Source organism: Mastigoproctus giganteus, chromosome 1 (genome assembly GCF_048544385.1).
Source record: "Mastigoproctus giganteus isolate SK-2022 chromosome 1, ASM4854438v1, whole genome shotgun sequence".
In the NCBI taxonomy this organism is placed as follows: Eukaryota; Metazoa; Arthropoda; class Arachnida; order Uropygi; family Thelyphonidae; genus Mastigoproctus; species Mastigoproctus giganteus.
Window position 1 is genome coordinate 266492817 of NC_143575.1, and position 16443 is coordinate 266509259.

General features: G+C 36.5%; 1 protein-coding gene across 1 annotated transcript in view; it reads left to right on the forward strand.

The window, feature by feature from the left end:
• glu (structural maintenance of chromosomes 4-like protein gluon) overlaps positions 1-16443 on the forward strand; it is a 256802-nt gene that overhangs the window by 94592 nt on the left and 145767 nt on the right. Inside the window, exons 11-12 of the mRNA XM_090377488.1 lie at positions 5615-5722; positions 15272-15393. Coding sequence (XP_090233614.1) covers positions 5615-5722; positions 15272-15393 — 230 coding nt within the window. The remainder of the gene's footprint in view (positions 1-5614; positions 5723-15271; positions 15394-16443) is intronic.

Below are 16443 nucleotides of genomic sequence, written 5' to 3' on the forward strand. Positions count from 1 at the left end.
GATGAAATAGACACAAGACCTGTTTTCTCAAAAAAAGATAAGATTAAAATTGACCGAGTCAAACAGACTTCCAAAAAACAGTCAGATTCAGTTCCTTCATCTAAATTGAAACAATGAACAACGTTGTCCAGTGGAATTGTAGAGGCTTTAGGAGCAATATTGATGACATATACGACATAATTAAGCAGCATAATCCAGTAGGTATCTGCCTACAGGAGACATATCTGACACCTCAGATATCTCCCTTGATAAAAAAATTATACTCTTTTTAGACAAGATAGACCTGTTACAAATAATACTTGTGGTGGAGTAGCCATTCTCATAGATTCGAGAGTCCCTTGAAGACGCATTTCTTTACAAACCCTCTATAGAGGCCATTGCTACCCGAATAGCAATTGGCATCACTCTGACTCTTGTTTCTATCTACCTACCACCCCAGTCATCCTTGTACTATTCACGAACTTGAAGATCTTATCCTGCAGTTGCCAACCCCTTTCTGTTTATTGGGTGACTTCAATGGACACCATCCATTGTGGGGTTCTCCCAATGCAGATGGATGAGGGATTTTGTCTGTCAATGAGCATTACAACTCATTGAAATGCTCATTGACAGACAAAACTTAACCATCCTAAATACTGGTTCACCAACTTACATCCATCTCAATAGATCTGTCTATCTGCTCTCTGATCCTCTTTCCTAGTATTGAGTGGACAGCTCTTGATGATCCACTAAACAGTGACCACTACCCATTAATCTGTAAAATTCAAACATCACTCTTCAACTGGAAAAAACTATATAAAATGGAAAATTTCGAAGGCAAATTGGGCCAAGTGTACCTCTCGTGTTTCATTTGATAAACAAATCATCGAATCTTTCCTAATTGACACAGTCACTGATCATATCACCAAAGAAATTCTAGCAACTGCATCTATTGCCAATCACAGTCAGACATCTGTAGACCCATAAACTATTGGTGGAATGCGGAATGTAAGAATGCCAAAAAAGGAAAAAACCGAGCGTGGAATATATTCCGCAAATATCCTACCACCGATAATCTTATAAATTATAAGAAACTCAGAGCCAATGCCCGACACATCAGAAAGAAAGCTAAAAGAAACTCTTGGATTCAATTTGCAACTCGATCAATAAAAATACTGATGTAAGAATAATATGGGAAAAAATAAGACAACTAAATGACAAATTTCCTCCGTTATCCTTGCCAATTTTCAACTGGAATGGACAGGAGCTCTACTCCTGTAGAGATTGCGAATACTCTAGGGACCGTATTCTCCCAGTTGTCTGCCTCGACCTCATAAGATCTGTCATTTCAGAAGATCACAGCTGCAGCCGAAAAATCAAAATTTAACTTCGAAACCACCGCCTCTCTACCATACAATCAGATACTTACTATGGTCGAACTTCAAGAAGTTATATATACCTCAAAGAACAGTGCTGCTGGTCCCGACGGAGTGTGTTATATAATGCTGCTAACCTTTTACAACCGTATACAGTAAACCCCCGCTATTCGCGGTCGCTGATTTAATATAAAATGAAACCTAAAAAAATGTGAATTTTAAAGCGCTGTGAACATTTTCCGTCATAAAATTATCTTTCCCTGTCAAAACAGCGCTCAGTGGGTGGGGGAGAGGGGTGACAAAATCGCGAGCGTGGATGTTTCTCACTAATCCTTGTTCAGTATGTGTTATGCGCTTGTCATGGGAGGTTTCGTCGTTTGCTTTTAATTTATATGCTTATAAATTGAAAAATTTATCAATTTATAAATTGATATACTTACAAAAGTGATAAATCTACCGTTTTGCAGTGTGTTGGTGTAAACAGACTTTTTCGAGTGTGTTAATGGAAGAAAGTGACTTTATTGTGGACAAGTTCTTTCTAACCTGTACAAAAATATGGCTACGAATAACAAGGGAAATGTGAAAAGATCAAAGGTGATGACATTAGCAAATAAAATTGAGTTGAGTTATTAGACAAAATTTCTAATGGTGAAAGTGTCTCTTCAGTAGCAAAATATTATAAGATCAATGAGTCAACGGTACGATCAATCAAAAAATCAGAAGAAAAAATCTGCCGTAGTGTCCGTGAAAACGCGCTAATTGCTTCAAAAATTTGCTCTGTAACTGGGCGCCTCCGTAGCCAGGTGGGAAGGAGCAGCAGTGCATAGCACACGCTTCTTGATTAGACCAGGGTTCGAGCCCGTCACCACCAGATGCGGAAAGGTCGGGGAATGACCACCGCATATCCCGGAGCAATATGGCCTTAGTTGCTAATGCTCCTAAAAACCAAATAACAAACAAACAAACAAGCTCTGTAACTCGTGATGTTAAATTAGAAAAAATGGAAAAGGCTTTAAATCTGTGGATAAAAGACCGAACTCAAAATAAAATTCTGTTAAGTTCACTCAACATTTGTGAAAAGGCGAAACACCTTTAGATCTGTCAACACTTTAGCAAAACTGGTGATAGCACTGGCAGGATAAGTTTTTTAGCTAGCAAAGGTGCTGGATTGAAATTTCTAATAAATATTACATTTCATATTAAATTGTTTCTTATTTTCATTTCGATGCCATATGCTTGCATTTCACTATGTACTGTCTATGTACATAGTCATATTATGAACATATAATACATACATAGACAAAATTTTAGACTGGTTTTTCTTGTATATTTCATACTTTGGAACGGAACCCCTTTATTACTATGGGAGCCATAACTCAGTATTTGCGGAATTTCTCAGGAACGTAAACCCCGCGAATAGCGGGGGTTTACTGTATTTATTGAACATTCATTCCTCACTCGCTGGCGTCACTCCTGTGTACTGGCAATTCCCAAACCAGAAAAGATCATTCTATCCCTCACAACTATAGACCCATTTCTCTTACCAATTGCTTGAGTAAAACTTTAGAAAAAATTATACACTGCCGATTAACATGGTATCTGGATTCAAAACATCTAATCTCTGATAACCAGTTTGGTTTCAGAAAAAAATTGGTCATCCCTGGATCTTATGGTCAAAGCTGAAACAAATATCAGGAATGCATTTATCCGAAACGAACATCTTGTTATGGTCTGCCTTGACATAGAGAAGGCCTTTGACACCACCTGGCATTTTGGTATCTTGAAAGATCTTCATTCCCTTGACCTCTGAGAGGCCACTTACCATGCTACATACAAAACTTCCTTCAGTATAGATCTTTTCAAGTTCGCTATCGACAAGTCTACAAATCTATATACAAGAGGAAGGAGTCCCACAGGGCTCAATTCTCAGTGCTACCTTATTTGCATTGAGAATAAATCATATTACCAAACGTATTCCCAACACTGTGAACTCACCTCTATGCCGATGATCTGACTGTTTCCTGCAGTTTGCTGAATATGAACTTCATTGAAAGGCAACTACAAATCTCACTAAACAATATTGAACTATGGATGACACAAAATGGTTACCGACTATCTCATCAAAAATCTAGTGCCATTCACTTTTGTAACAATTGAGGGATGCATCCTAACCCAGAGCTACACCTGACAAATCATCCTATCTCAGTTTTGAGTAGCATTCGCCTCCTTGTCTAATTTTTCATAGGAAACTTAATTTTTTAGAACATATCAAATATCTCTGGACAACCTGCCAGAAAAAAATTAATATTCTCAGAGTTCTTTCTTCTACAACATGGGGTACAAACTGCTACACCTTACTTCATCTGTATAGAACTCTAATTAGATCTCGTCTTGATTATGACGCCAAAGTGTATGACTCTGTTAGGGAGAGTGTGCTAGTACGGTTTGCTCCTATTCAACATTCTGCCCTCAGGATTGCTACAGGTGCTTATAGAACATCTCAGTTCAAAGTCTCTACATTGAAGCTCATGACGTTCCACTCTGCCTCAGAAGAAAGGTGTTACTTCTGAATTATGCTGCTAAAATTCAAAGCATGCCTACCCATACCATTTGGCCTATACTTAGTTATCCACAGTTTAAAATGTTCTGCAGAAATAAACCCAGAGCAGTTCAACCTACTGGTATCAGATTGCAGGCTCTGTCAGAAAGTTGGAATGTACACCTTGAAAAAGTCCTCCAAGATCCAAACACTTCAGTTCCCCCCCATGGTCCTGTATTAAACCATCCTGTGACAACTACTTCCTAACCTGGGGAAAAGATTCCTTTGCAAATATTAACATGCGACAACTTCATACTGCTCACACACAAAATTATTCGCATTTCATGAAAATATACACGGATGGATCAAAGTCTGATAGTGGAGTAGGTGCTGCAGTTTTCCCTTTTAACACTATCTCTGTATCTCTGCTTACTGAATGCAGCAGTTATACAGCTGAGTTATTCGCCATCAAGCTTGCCTTAGAAAATATTGTCCATCTCTCCATTAAAAAAAAAGTATAATATATACGGACTCGCAGAGTTCACTACTAGCCTTACAAAACACCTCCTCGCTAACCAATCCTTTAATAAAAACCATAAGAAGTAAGATGATTCGTATTCAGGAACACCAGCAATTAGTCATCTTCTGCTGGATCCCAGGCCACACTGGGATACCTGGAAACAAATGTGCAGACTATGCCGCAAAACATCCATCTAACCCAGCATCTTCAGGTTTATGCATTCCATATGTTGATTACAGATCTATGACACGAAGGATATGTAAGGAACAATGGACACTTGTATGGCAAGCTCAAACGGATAATAAGTTATTGCAAATAAAACCAGAACCACAGTTATGGACCTCTAGTTTCCGTGCTAACAGAAAGGAAGAAGTAATCTTAGCCAGAGCACGAATCGGTCACAGCCAGTTTACTCACCTATTTCTCCTCAGAAGAAATGATTATCCACAGTGTTTTCACTGCAACTGTCAGTTTACAATGAAGCATATTCTTGTTGAATGCACTCTTTACGAACATGCTCGGCAATGCTCGTTCAGCTTCCTTCCAAATCTAAAAGAACCTTTAAAACTCTCTCATATCATAGGCAATGATGCTAATCCCTTAGAGTTATTCTGCTTTCTTAAATGAATAAAATTATATGATCGTCTCTGACTGTTTTCATAACAGTCACCATTGATAACTTTCATATCATTGATAGGTGCAATATGGCCTAAGCAGCCCTTGCGCCAAAAATTACAACAACAACAGTAGTAATGAGTGATATAAAGAATTTGGTTAAATGGCATCACCTCTGAGAGGCCATATGATTATGGTTGCTAGAAAAATAACATTACATTGCCTGCCAAACTTAAAGTTAAGACAAGTAACTTGATAGATGGCATGGTCCTGCTATTTATCCTGTCAGTACTGGTGCACTATGGCCACAGATGCATCTAATAAATCCCCAAACAAACAAACCTGTCAGTGCTTCCTAAGTCATTTATATCAGGTGAAGTAGAGACAAGATCAACACAGTATACTATGTAAAGTATTAATTCTCATTTAGTGGCCAATTTTATACTTTGAAAATAATGACCTAGGTTACTAGTTATTAGATTTTCATCTCTATATTATTGTAGTGAAGTAGTTCTGAAAAAAATATTGATGTAAAAGTACATCATATATATATATAAATATATACTTTATTATTATTTTTGTAAGGTAATGGCTAGTCTTAAAGGAGAAACCCAGAGTTTACAAAAAGAAAAGGATAAATATGAAGGTGAACTGTTGGAGTTGCAAAAAGTGGTGAATGAAACAAGGTCCAGGGTATGTTTGTGAATTATGTAGAATTTGAATAATATAACTTTTCATTGCATAGTAACTAAAATGGTATGATAAATGTGATTAGATGTTTGTAGGGGGCGCCTCCGTAGCCAGGTGGGAAGGAGCAGCAGTGCCTAGTACACGCTTCTTGATTAGACCGGGGTTCGAGCCCGTCACCACCAAAAACGAAGGACGCGGAAAGGTCAGGGAATGACCACCGCATATCCCGGAGCAATATGGCCTTAGTTGCTAATGCTCCTAAAAAAAACCAAATAACAACAACAGATGTTTGTAGGCAATTTTAAGTATGGCCTGACATTATTAAATTTATTACCACTACTGAAGAGAATCATGATATCTTCAAAAGTTCTAATGGATTGTTTTATTAGCTGTATATTATGAGATGTGTCAATTAAATAACAAGGCTGCACACACCAAGCACCACCTGTGAAACAAATGCACAGCAGTTGACCTCAACTTTTTCCCTAGTTGTCTGCTGTCACATTTCAACATGTTCATTTGCTTTGCAGTGAAGCAGGTTTTCATTACCTTAAGTTTTTGCAATTTTCAAGAAAAATGACAGACAAAAGAATTGAACAACGAACCAACCTCAAATTTTTAACAGAACGAAAGAAAGCACCAACTGAAGGTTATGAGTTATTGTCAAGTTTATGAGGAAGATGCTATTGTCAAGTTTGAGGAAGATGCTATTGTCAAGAGCTCACATGTTTGAATGGCTTAAAAGATTTTTAGAAAGAAGAGAGAATGCAGAGGACAATGAATGACCAGGCCATCCATTGGAGTGGGTAAGGATTCATTTAAGCATTAGAATGGTTGCATCAGAACTCAATGTGGACAATGAAACAAACAAATCAAATAGACAAAATTTGGGCATGAGTAAAGTGTTTGCCAAGATGGTTCTGAAAATTTTAAACGAAAATCAAAGAATGGGAAGTTTGTGAAGATGTTTTGAAAAAAATTGAAGAGGCAGAGTTCCTGAGTGCTGTAATTATTTGCAATGAAAGTTAGCTGTTCCAGTATGACTCAGAAACTAAAAGACAGTCAATGCAATGGAAGACAAAACAATCCCCCCAACCAAAAAAAAAAAAACATGAATGTCAAAATCAAAAATGAAAACCATGCTTCTTATTTTGTATGATATTAAAGGAATTATTATGGCTGAATATGGCCCACCAAATGAGGCACACCAAGCACCACCACAGTCAAACACACTACACCGAAATTCTGACAAGGCTGTGAAAAACTTTGAAGGAAGAAGCTTGAATTGTGGAAGGATGGGTGGATGCTCCATCACACAATGCACTCTTTGTTCATCAGTTTCTGGTCAAAAAAGCAAATCCCTGTGTGAGAACGTGCACTCTACTCACCAGACCTAGCCCTTCTGACTATTTTCTCTTCCCTGGACTGAAAAGTATACTTAAGGGAATCCATTTTCAATTCATTGAAGACATTCAGTAAAAAAATGACCGAAGTGTTAAAAAGGCTTACAGAAGATGACTTCCAGAAATCATTCTGTGCTTGAAAGAAACATATAGAACAGTGCATGCAAGCTCAAAGCAATTATTTTGAAGGAGATAACTTGTGAGGTATGAAATATTTCATTGTATTTATTTTATTGCAACAGTCTCATTGTTACAATAAAATAAATTCATCTCAATACAAAGCTATTTTCTGCTTTTATTAGTTTATTTTATATTTTTCTATGTAGTTTTAGTATTAATAGTGGCAAAATGATTCAAGGAATCAAGCTTGCATAACATCCTCCCAAAACACACACACTTAATTTGTCCATCGCTTCTTATAATTTGTGTATTCCTTCCTTAACTTTATTTAAACTATCTACTTCCACAACATCAGATGGAAGTTTGTTCAATCACTCACTTACTCTCTGGCTGAAAACAAGTTTCCTCACATCCTGTCCTGCAGCTGTCCTTTTCCATTCCAATTTAATTTATGTACCCTTGTGTATGTCAGTTAATTTGCTCAACCTTCTTAGAGACTTTAACACTTCATTCAAGTCCAGCAGGTTTTAGGGCTAATTCCAATTTCACGCCCACAGAAATGTTGTGATAAATCTGGAACAGCTCTGATCCCTTTCAAAATACCAGCACTTGTTTAGAATATTTGTCTGGACCTTTTTATCAAATATGTCATGGATTAAACCAGTGATGGGCAAACTTTTTTAGGAGTGGGCCAAAAAAAAAGAAAATTTTGGCGGGCCAATGTAATTTATTATAAAACGCAATAAAGACTCAAAAAAATAGTATATTTTAAAAATTCTTTAATACTAATGCGATGAATGAAATTGTGACTGCATTTCTAAAAGTTCCTCATAATCTGGTTCAAACTGGGATGTACTGATTCTGAGAAGTGAAGTTAAATGCTTATTTGTCAGTCTGTTTCTAATACAACTCTTTCGAAGTTTCATTGTAGAAAACACCTGTTCACATATAGTATTAGTATTAGTAACGGCCGCATGGTGCAAGAAAGCCTATGGCTTATGCTGCACCAGCCAAAAAAAAAAAAAAAAAATTGAAGCAAACATAGCACTAACTTTCTGGGCGTGAGATATCAGATTTGGGAAACTTGATTTCGACAAAGACTTGTAGAACTCTAATTTTGGGACATTGAGAAACAACTGTTTGAAGTGATTGTTATATTGCAATTCAATTAATTCAAGCTGCAAGTTCAGTCTCACTACTTCACAGTTCACATTAAAAGGCATGCTGAAAATATCCAAGTCTTTTTCAATGGCACTGAAGTCTTGAAATCTTCGTTCAAATTCAAGATTAAGTTTTCTCAGGCCATCTTCGTAGCTCTTAAGCTTGTCTTTATTTAATGGGGCTATTGAATTTAATCTCGGGAAGAGAGACAAGTCATTCTTAGCTATCTGATTAGCAAACAGAAAAAGTTGTAGTTTAAAACCTCTGAGATGGCCCCAGATATCGTTGATAAATTGATTTTTTCCTTGCATTTTGACATTCAACTTGTTCATGTGACAGAGATAATCTGTGAAAAATGCAAAGTCTGAAAGCCATGTTGTATCTTCCAATATTTCACACTCCACAGACCACTGTTTCTCATGGAAGAATGGCACTATCTATCTCATCTTTCAGCTGCCAAACCCTCTCGAAGATGCGTCCTGCACTCAGCCACCTAACTTTCGTGTAATACAGCACATCAGAGTATTCAGATTGCATGGACTCAAGAAAATCTCGAAATTGTCTGTGAGTAAGCCCACAAGATCGAATAGTATTTACAAGCTTCACAATTACATCAAGCACAGGTTTCATATTCAAGGCAGATTTACACATGGTATCTTGATGTACAACGCAATGTAGAAAGACATTATACCTAGGGTATTTTTGATTAAAATACCCTGGGAATGACCAATTCCTCAGTAATAGAAAAGTTTTCATCAACACCTCTTATAAATAATACTAGCTGAGCAGTATCATTTATATCAGTGCTTTCATCCGTAGTAATAGAGCAGAATTTAAATTGACCAATCTTTGACTCCAACTGTGATGTCAGATTTTTATTTGTGGCTTTGACTCTAGAAGTCACAGTTTTTCGGGATAAGCTTAGTGTTTCAAAATCTTTTTTCTTGTCAGGACATAAAACATCACAAACTTGGAGCATACAGTGTTTAACAAACTCCCCATCAGAGAGAGCTTTATTACTTTTAGCAATATTGTATGCTACAATATAACCTGCATGTGTAGCTGCTTTCTGAGAACTTTTTTTTTTTCTTAAAAAAAATTTTGGTAACTTGATAATTTTTTGCGAAGATCTTCTACTTGATAGGATATTATGTGGTTACAAAGGAACTGGATGCAAAAAATAATTTTGATATCATATATTTGGATTTCAGGAAAGCTTTTGACACTGTTGCGCATGGAAGACTATTGTACAAATTGGAGCAGAATGGTATTAAGGGTAAGTTGCTACAATGGATAAAAGAATGGTTGAGTGGGAGAAGACAGAGGGTGGTAATTAATGGGTGCTGCTCTTCGTGGACTAATGTTATTAGTGGAGTCCCACAGGGTTCGGTGTTGGGTCCTCTGTTGTTTTGTATATTTATCAATGATATTGATGAAGGTATATCAGGCTTAGTGTCAAAGTTTGCAGATGATACAAAGGTTGGCAGAGTTGTTAATGACAGTAATGGCAGTGTGCTACTGCAACAGGATCTTGAAAATTTAGGCAGATGGGCTGAGAAGTGGCAATTGAAGTTTAACATTGACAAATGCAAAGTACTGCATATGGGTAGAAGTAACCCCAGAGAAACGTACCAACTGTGTGGTACTACATTTAAGGTGGTAGAAAATGAAAAAGACCTGGGAGTAATTGTGCAGTCAGATATGAAGTTTTCTGAGCAATGCAGACAGGCTGCCAGGGCAGGTCATGGGGTTTTGTCAATGATATATAGGAATTTTGCTAGCAGGGAAAAGAAGGTGATTGTCCCTCTGTATAAGGCAATGGTCAGGCCACGCCTTGAGTACTGCGTACAGGTCTGGAGGCCTCATTTTAGGAAGGATGTAGATTTGCTTGAGCGTGTACAGAGAAGGGCAACAAGATTGGTGAGAGGAATGAAGGGATCCTCTTACCAAGAGAGGCTTAAGTTCTGCAAATTGCAGTGGCTGAGACTAGGCACCTGCGCGGTGATCTGATTAAGGTGTATAAGGCCTTGAATGGGTTGAGCACGCTGAATTCTGATGGGATCCTTCCACTTGTTCAGATTACGAACCTAAGGGGGCATAAATTCAAATTAAGAAAAGACAGATATGCGGAAATTTGCCTTTAGCCAGGAGGTGGTTAATTGCTGGAACAAACTTCCATCTGTCGTTGTGGAAGTTGATAGGTTAAATCAGCATTTCCCAACCGGGGTCCATAGAAGCTTTGAGGGGGGCCCACAAGAAAAAAATTGTATTTCGGTGGTCCATAATATGAGCTAAGGGGTTCATGATAAAATATTATAAATAAAATAATTTGTTAAATAAAAATAATAATAATAAAATAAACTAATATCACAGAAAAGTCCAGAAATTCACAGTTAGAAGATACTCGTATTTTCTGGAACCTTCTTTAGTTGATGCAAAAAAAAATTTCTTTCCATAGGAAATTCTCGAAGAAATAAACATTATTTAAGCACCGACTAATCTAGAAAGAGTCAGTCAGTCAGAGGCAGTCATTTCATTCTATAGTGAGTAATCGGCATCGTCGTGGTGAAATCTATTGTTTATGTTATTGAACATTATTGTTCTAGTGAACTGTATTTCCATTAGTACCTACAAGCATTTCCAACATCAAATATTATAGGTTAATAATATTATTGTTTTCAGATTACCCATGGCTCATGCAAAGAAGAAAACAAGACAATATTTGACTGAACATCTGTCGTATGGTTTTATTGGATCACCAGAGAATATCACAAAACCAGTGTGTCTTATGTGTATTACTGTGCTGTCTAATGATAGCATGAAGCCAAGTAAGCTTCGTCACCATTTAGAGACAAGGCACAGCGAAAAGAAAAATAAATCAGTGGAGTATTTCCGAAAACTACGAGATAATTTTCAAGGAAGAAATAAATTGGATCAGATTTTTAGTAAACAAGCAAGCAATAAAGATAGTGGTTTATTAGCATCATATGAAATTAGCAAAATCTGAAAGCCACATAGCATTGGTGAAACTGTCATCTTGCCTTCGATATCAGTTGTAATTTCAACAATGTTAAACAAAAATGCACGTGAAATTACCGACAACCTTCCTTTGAGCAATAACACAATATCCAGACGCATTGATTAAATGTCTGAAGATGTAGAAAATCAACTTACTGCTCAATTACGAGTGAAAAGTTTGCAATGAAACTCGATGAATCAACTTTGATGGGTAATGAAGCACTTTTATTGGCATATGTAAGATGTATGGATGATGATCAACTCAGAGAGGAAATGCTTTTTGCAAGATTCCTCAAAACAGATACAAAAGGTGAAAAAATATTTAAGGAAGTCCAGTCTTATTTTAGAGAAAAAAATATTCCACTCGAAAATTTAATGGCTTGTGCTACTGATGGCGCTCCTTCCATGGTCGGTAGGTACAGAGGGTTTATCACTCATTTAAAAAATGCATTGCCAAAAGCATTTTGCATACATTGTGTGATTCACCGCCAACATCTGGTGGCGAAGAGATTGAGTGGACGTCTTCATGAAGCCTTAACTCTTGTAATTAAAAGCTGTCAACCTCATTAAAGCTAATGCTTTTCAAGATCGTCTCTTTCGCAAATTTTGTGATGAAAATGAAGGATTTGAACATCTTGTACTGCATACAGAGGTGCGATGGTTGTCTAAAGCCAATTGTCTTCGTCATCCTTTGGGACAGTATTGTATCATTTCAAGGAAGAAATAAATTGGATCAGATTTTTAGTAAACAAAAGGAGATTTTTGTTTCTAAACAAAAAGGAGATTGGAAAACAGTTGGTTGCCATGAAAAACTGAATTCTCTTAATAAGCTGCAGCAAGGACATAATTGTGATTTAATATCTAGCAAAGATGTGATTTAATATCTAGCCATTAATGCATTCCTAGGAAAACTCAAATTGTACAGTCTTAATATCTCAAGCTGTGCATTTGACCAGTTTCCAAACCTTGCTTCAGTTAGCAGTGATTTAAAAGATGATGATTGTTTGTATGTTGATCATTTAAAAAAAATTTATGAAGACATGCAAGTTCGGTTCAAGGACCTACTAGAACTGAACATCCCAGATTAGGTGCTGATTCCATTTGAGGTAAATGTTGCTGATCTTGAAATTGATTTACAAGAGGAACTTGTTGAATTGCAGTCTGATGAGACAGTCCGAAGTCTATTCAAAAAAAGGAAAGCACAATGTATGGAAGAATAGTGGCATTGCATGTAAATATCCGCTTTTATGGGAGAAAGCTAAAATGTATGTCATTGTTTTCCCATCATCGTATCTTGTGGAATCTGGCTTTAGTTGTGTAATACAGTTGTTAACAAAAAATCGTAATCGACTTGATATAGTAAAAAGAGGTGATCTTTGTCTGACTCACAAAATTGGAGCCAGATATTAAAATGCTAATATCAAAACATCAGCCACAAGGATCTCATTAGTAGGGCCTATTTAATGGGATCCTATTTAATAGCCTTAGGAATAAATTTATATATGTTGTTTGAAATAGTATTTTTAAAAATTTTTTTTTGACTAATTCTGTCAATACAAGTAAAAATATGTTTCGGTTTTAGCAATTAAAATTTTCAAAATTTGTAATTTACATTTTTTATATTATATTGGAATTGTTTAATTATTAGCTTGTTTACTAACCTACAAATAAATATTTCATTTAGGAATATATATATATGCGTATATGGGGGTCCACATACGTAAAGTTAGGACTCGGGGGTCCACAAGCAAAAAAAAGGTTGAACCCTTGGGTTAAATAAATTTAAGGAGGAACTGGACAGGCATTTGGAGGGAATGGTGTGATTTGTTTTTGGCTGATGCTGCATAAGTCATACACATGCTTTCTTGCATCACATGCCACTACTACGTTTCCTTTCATATTCGGACATTGCTTCGTAATTGGAATTTTTATGCTTAGAAGTGAAGTGGCAGGAAATGTATTCTTTGAAGACTGCTACGGTTTCATTGCAGATGAGGCACAGTGGTTTATCCTTTACAACTGTGAAAAAGTACTTCCAGGTCCATTCATCTTTGAAAACATGGCACTCTGAATCAATTTTACATTTTTTAGTAGACATTTTGGGGTTGAAATATTTGACTAATTATCCACAATAAAACTCACAAGCACCAACAACAATACTATTTTTAATAATTTCACCATCATGACACTAACATTCAACATTTATGAAGTTGGAATGCGTCGTCCTGTCCATCTTTCCATTCAATGGTAGGTTCCTGCTTTGCGCACATTCCCGAACCGACTAATGTTATTTGATGTGGTCATGTGGGCAAATATTAGTGCCTCTGTTGTCGTTAATATAAACTCGGAAGTGGTATATCCAAATTCTTCTTTCAAAATCTTGTTTCTATTTTTTTTTTTTTTTTTTTAATTTAAATATAAACGCAAATAAGTATATTTTAATAATTTTATACATATTTGTTAGGGCGGGTTCCATTTTTTTGCATATGCAAAAGTTTTTAAATCAATTTCTATATAAATTATCACAACTATATTTCGCATATACAAAAAATGGAACATGCCCTTAAATGAATTTTTTTAAAACATTGAAATTGAAAATTTCTATGCTCAGTTTTAAAATCTGCGGTGAGCCGGATAAAACCTCTAGGCGGGCTGCATTTGGCCCGCGGGCCGTAGTTTGCCCATCACTGGATTAAACCATGCCCTCTGTTATGTGACATCCCTTTCCCAAAGAATAAACTGCCACACAAATTCATTTCACAACCACTTATCACAAGTATATGTGGTGAGGTGTTGGTAAACATTTCCTGAATACAACATAGAAGTTTTAATCACCAAGGCGTTAAATATTCTAACACAGTGCATACCTACCAAACTTTTATAGGTGTTTTTGCATTTTTTTAAAGCATCTTCACCATGTCCCTCTACTATCCGTCCGTCCATGTGGATGGACAGACTCAGTTCATATTTGAATTTTATGTATCTGTTAGGTCATCCCAGATTTCATTAAAATCAGACCAATGGAAATTTGGCAACCCCCCCCTCCACACTTCTGTAAATTTTTGAGTTTTCTGTATATAAATCAAAGTATGTTTCAGATGCTCAGGCACTGCAAAGAAAATTCTGATTGATGCTAAGTTTGGTGCTTCTTGCTGTTGACATGGTGATTTACTACTTTAATACTATTACATTGGTTGGATATATGGTGTGAAAAATAACTCAACTTTAATGCTCTAAATGTTTTGTACCTGGGAAACATAAATTCAGGAGTTACTTATAAGCTGGGGGAAGAGGAGTTAAAAGAAGTTCTACATGAAAATGATTTAGGGGTTAGAATACAATCAGATGTGTAATTTCCAGGCAGTGTAAAAAGATAACTAGAAAGTGTGTAGTCTTGTGATTTATAGTAGTTTGGCAAGTAGGGAGAAGTATGTCATTGTTTCTTCTGTATAAGATTTCTGTTCAGGTCCAAAGGCCACACCCGAAGAAAGACAGCTTTCTTCGGGTGTGGCAGCAAGATTGGTTTAGGGGTACTAATTAGCTTATTCTATTCTTACATTGTTATTAGCACTGCTAACTGAGTATCTCTGAGATTTCACTGTCTGTATACTTGATAATGGGGTAGGCATAGTATATTTGACATGCCTCTCAAAAATTAGTAATAAACTTTAATTGTTCTTTATAAATGAACATTTACTTCATAAAAGCCCTTGAGTTAAAAGAAAACCTTGGGACATCTTTGCAGAGCACACTGCAATAGGATGTATGTATGTGTGGTATTATCACTAGGTTTGATTTTCAGTGTCCCAAATACTTTTTAATACCCTTTATTGTTTTATTTTTTTTTTAGATGGATATAGCACAGTCAGAGCTAGATTTATATTTAAGTTCTGAGAAGAATGCAATAACAAGGCTTGATGATATCACCAAAAATTACAAAGATACTATAGAATCCTTGAAAGAAAAGAAAAGGTAAATGACCGCTGATTTTCTGTCTTTTAATGAGATCTTGAATAGCTGGTTCAGAATTGAAAAATTCTTATTGTGTAAAATTTCCATAGTATATGATTAGAAAAGCAAGCGATTCTCTCAATTATCGGAGCTTTCATCTCATCTACTATGAGCATAATAATAAAATTTTAAAACCATAGCTTACTAAACTTAATTGTATTTGCACTTTAGGTCAGTTATACATATGCACACTGCTTATTACAGAAAGTTGGTTGCCAAAAAAATTTGATTGAGAGGAACAGACTGACAAATAGTATATTAGAAATGAAAATGGAGGGTAAAAGACCAAGAGAAAAGCCGAGAAGAAGATGGCAAGAAGAGGGGAAGAGCAATGTGGAGAGAAGAAGGAAGACGTCTTAGCTGGGAGGAGCTGGAGAGAGAGAGAGAGAGAGAGAGAGAGAGAGAGAGAGAGTAATTGTGGGAAGGTAGAGTTAGCATTAGCATTAGTAGAGGCATTTGATGCAAGAAAGCAAGCTTATGCAGCATCAGCCAAAAAAACCAAAAAAAAAAAAAAAAAAAAACCACTTCGAATTCACCCCTCTGTTCGTTCAAAATATCTGTCCAGCTGAGCCTTAAACTTATTTAGGCTATCAACTTCCACGACAAGGGTTGGAAGTCTGTTCCACCAACCAACCACTCGCTGGCTAAAGGCAAATTTCCGCACGTCTATCCTACATCTGTCTTTCCTCAATTTGAATTTATGCCCTCTCAGGTAATTATTCTGAGCGAGAGGAAGAATCCCATCAGCATTGAGCATGCTCAAACCATTCAAGGCTTTATACACCTCTATCAGATCACCTCGCTGGTGCCTAGTCTCCAGACACTGTAATTTGCAAAACTTAAGCCTTTTTTCGTAAGAGCACCCCTTTGTTCCATTCACTAATCTTGTTGCCCTTCTCTGTACTCGTTCCAGCAGCTCTACATCCTTCTTGAAATGAGGCCTCCAGACCTGTATACAGTACTCTAGGTGTGGCCTGACCATTGCCTTATACAAGGGAATAATCACCTCCT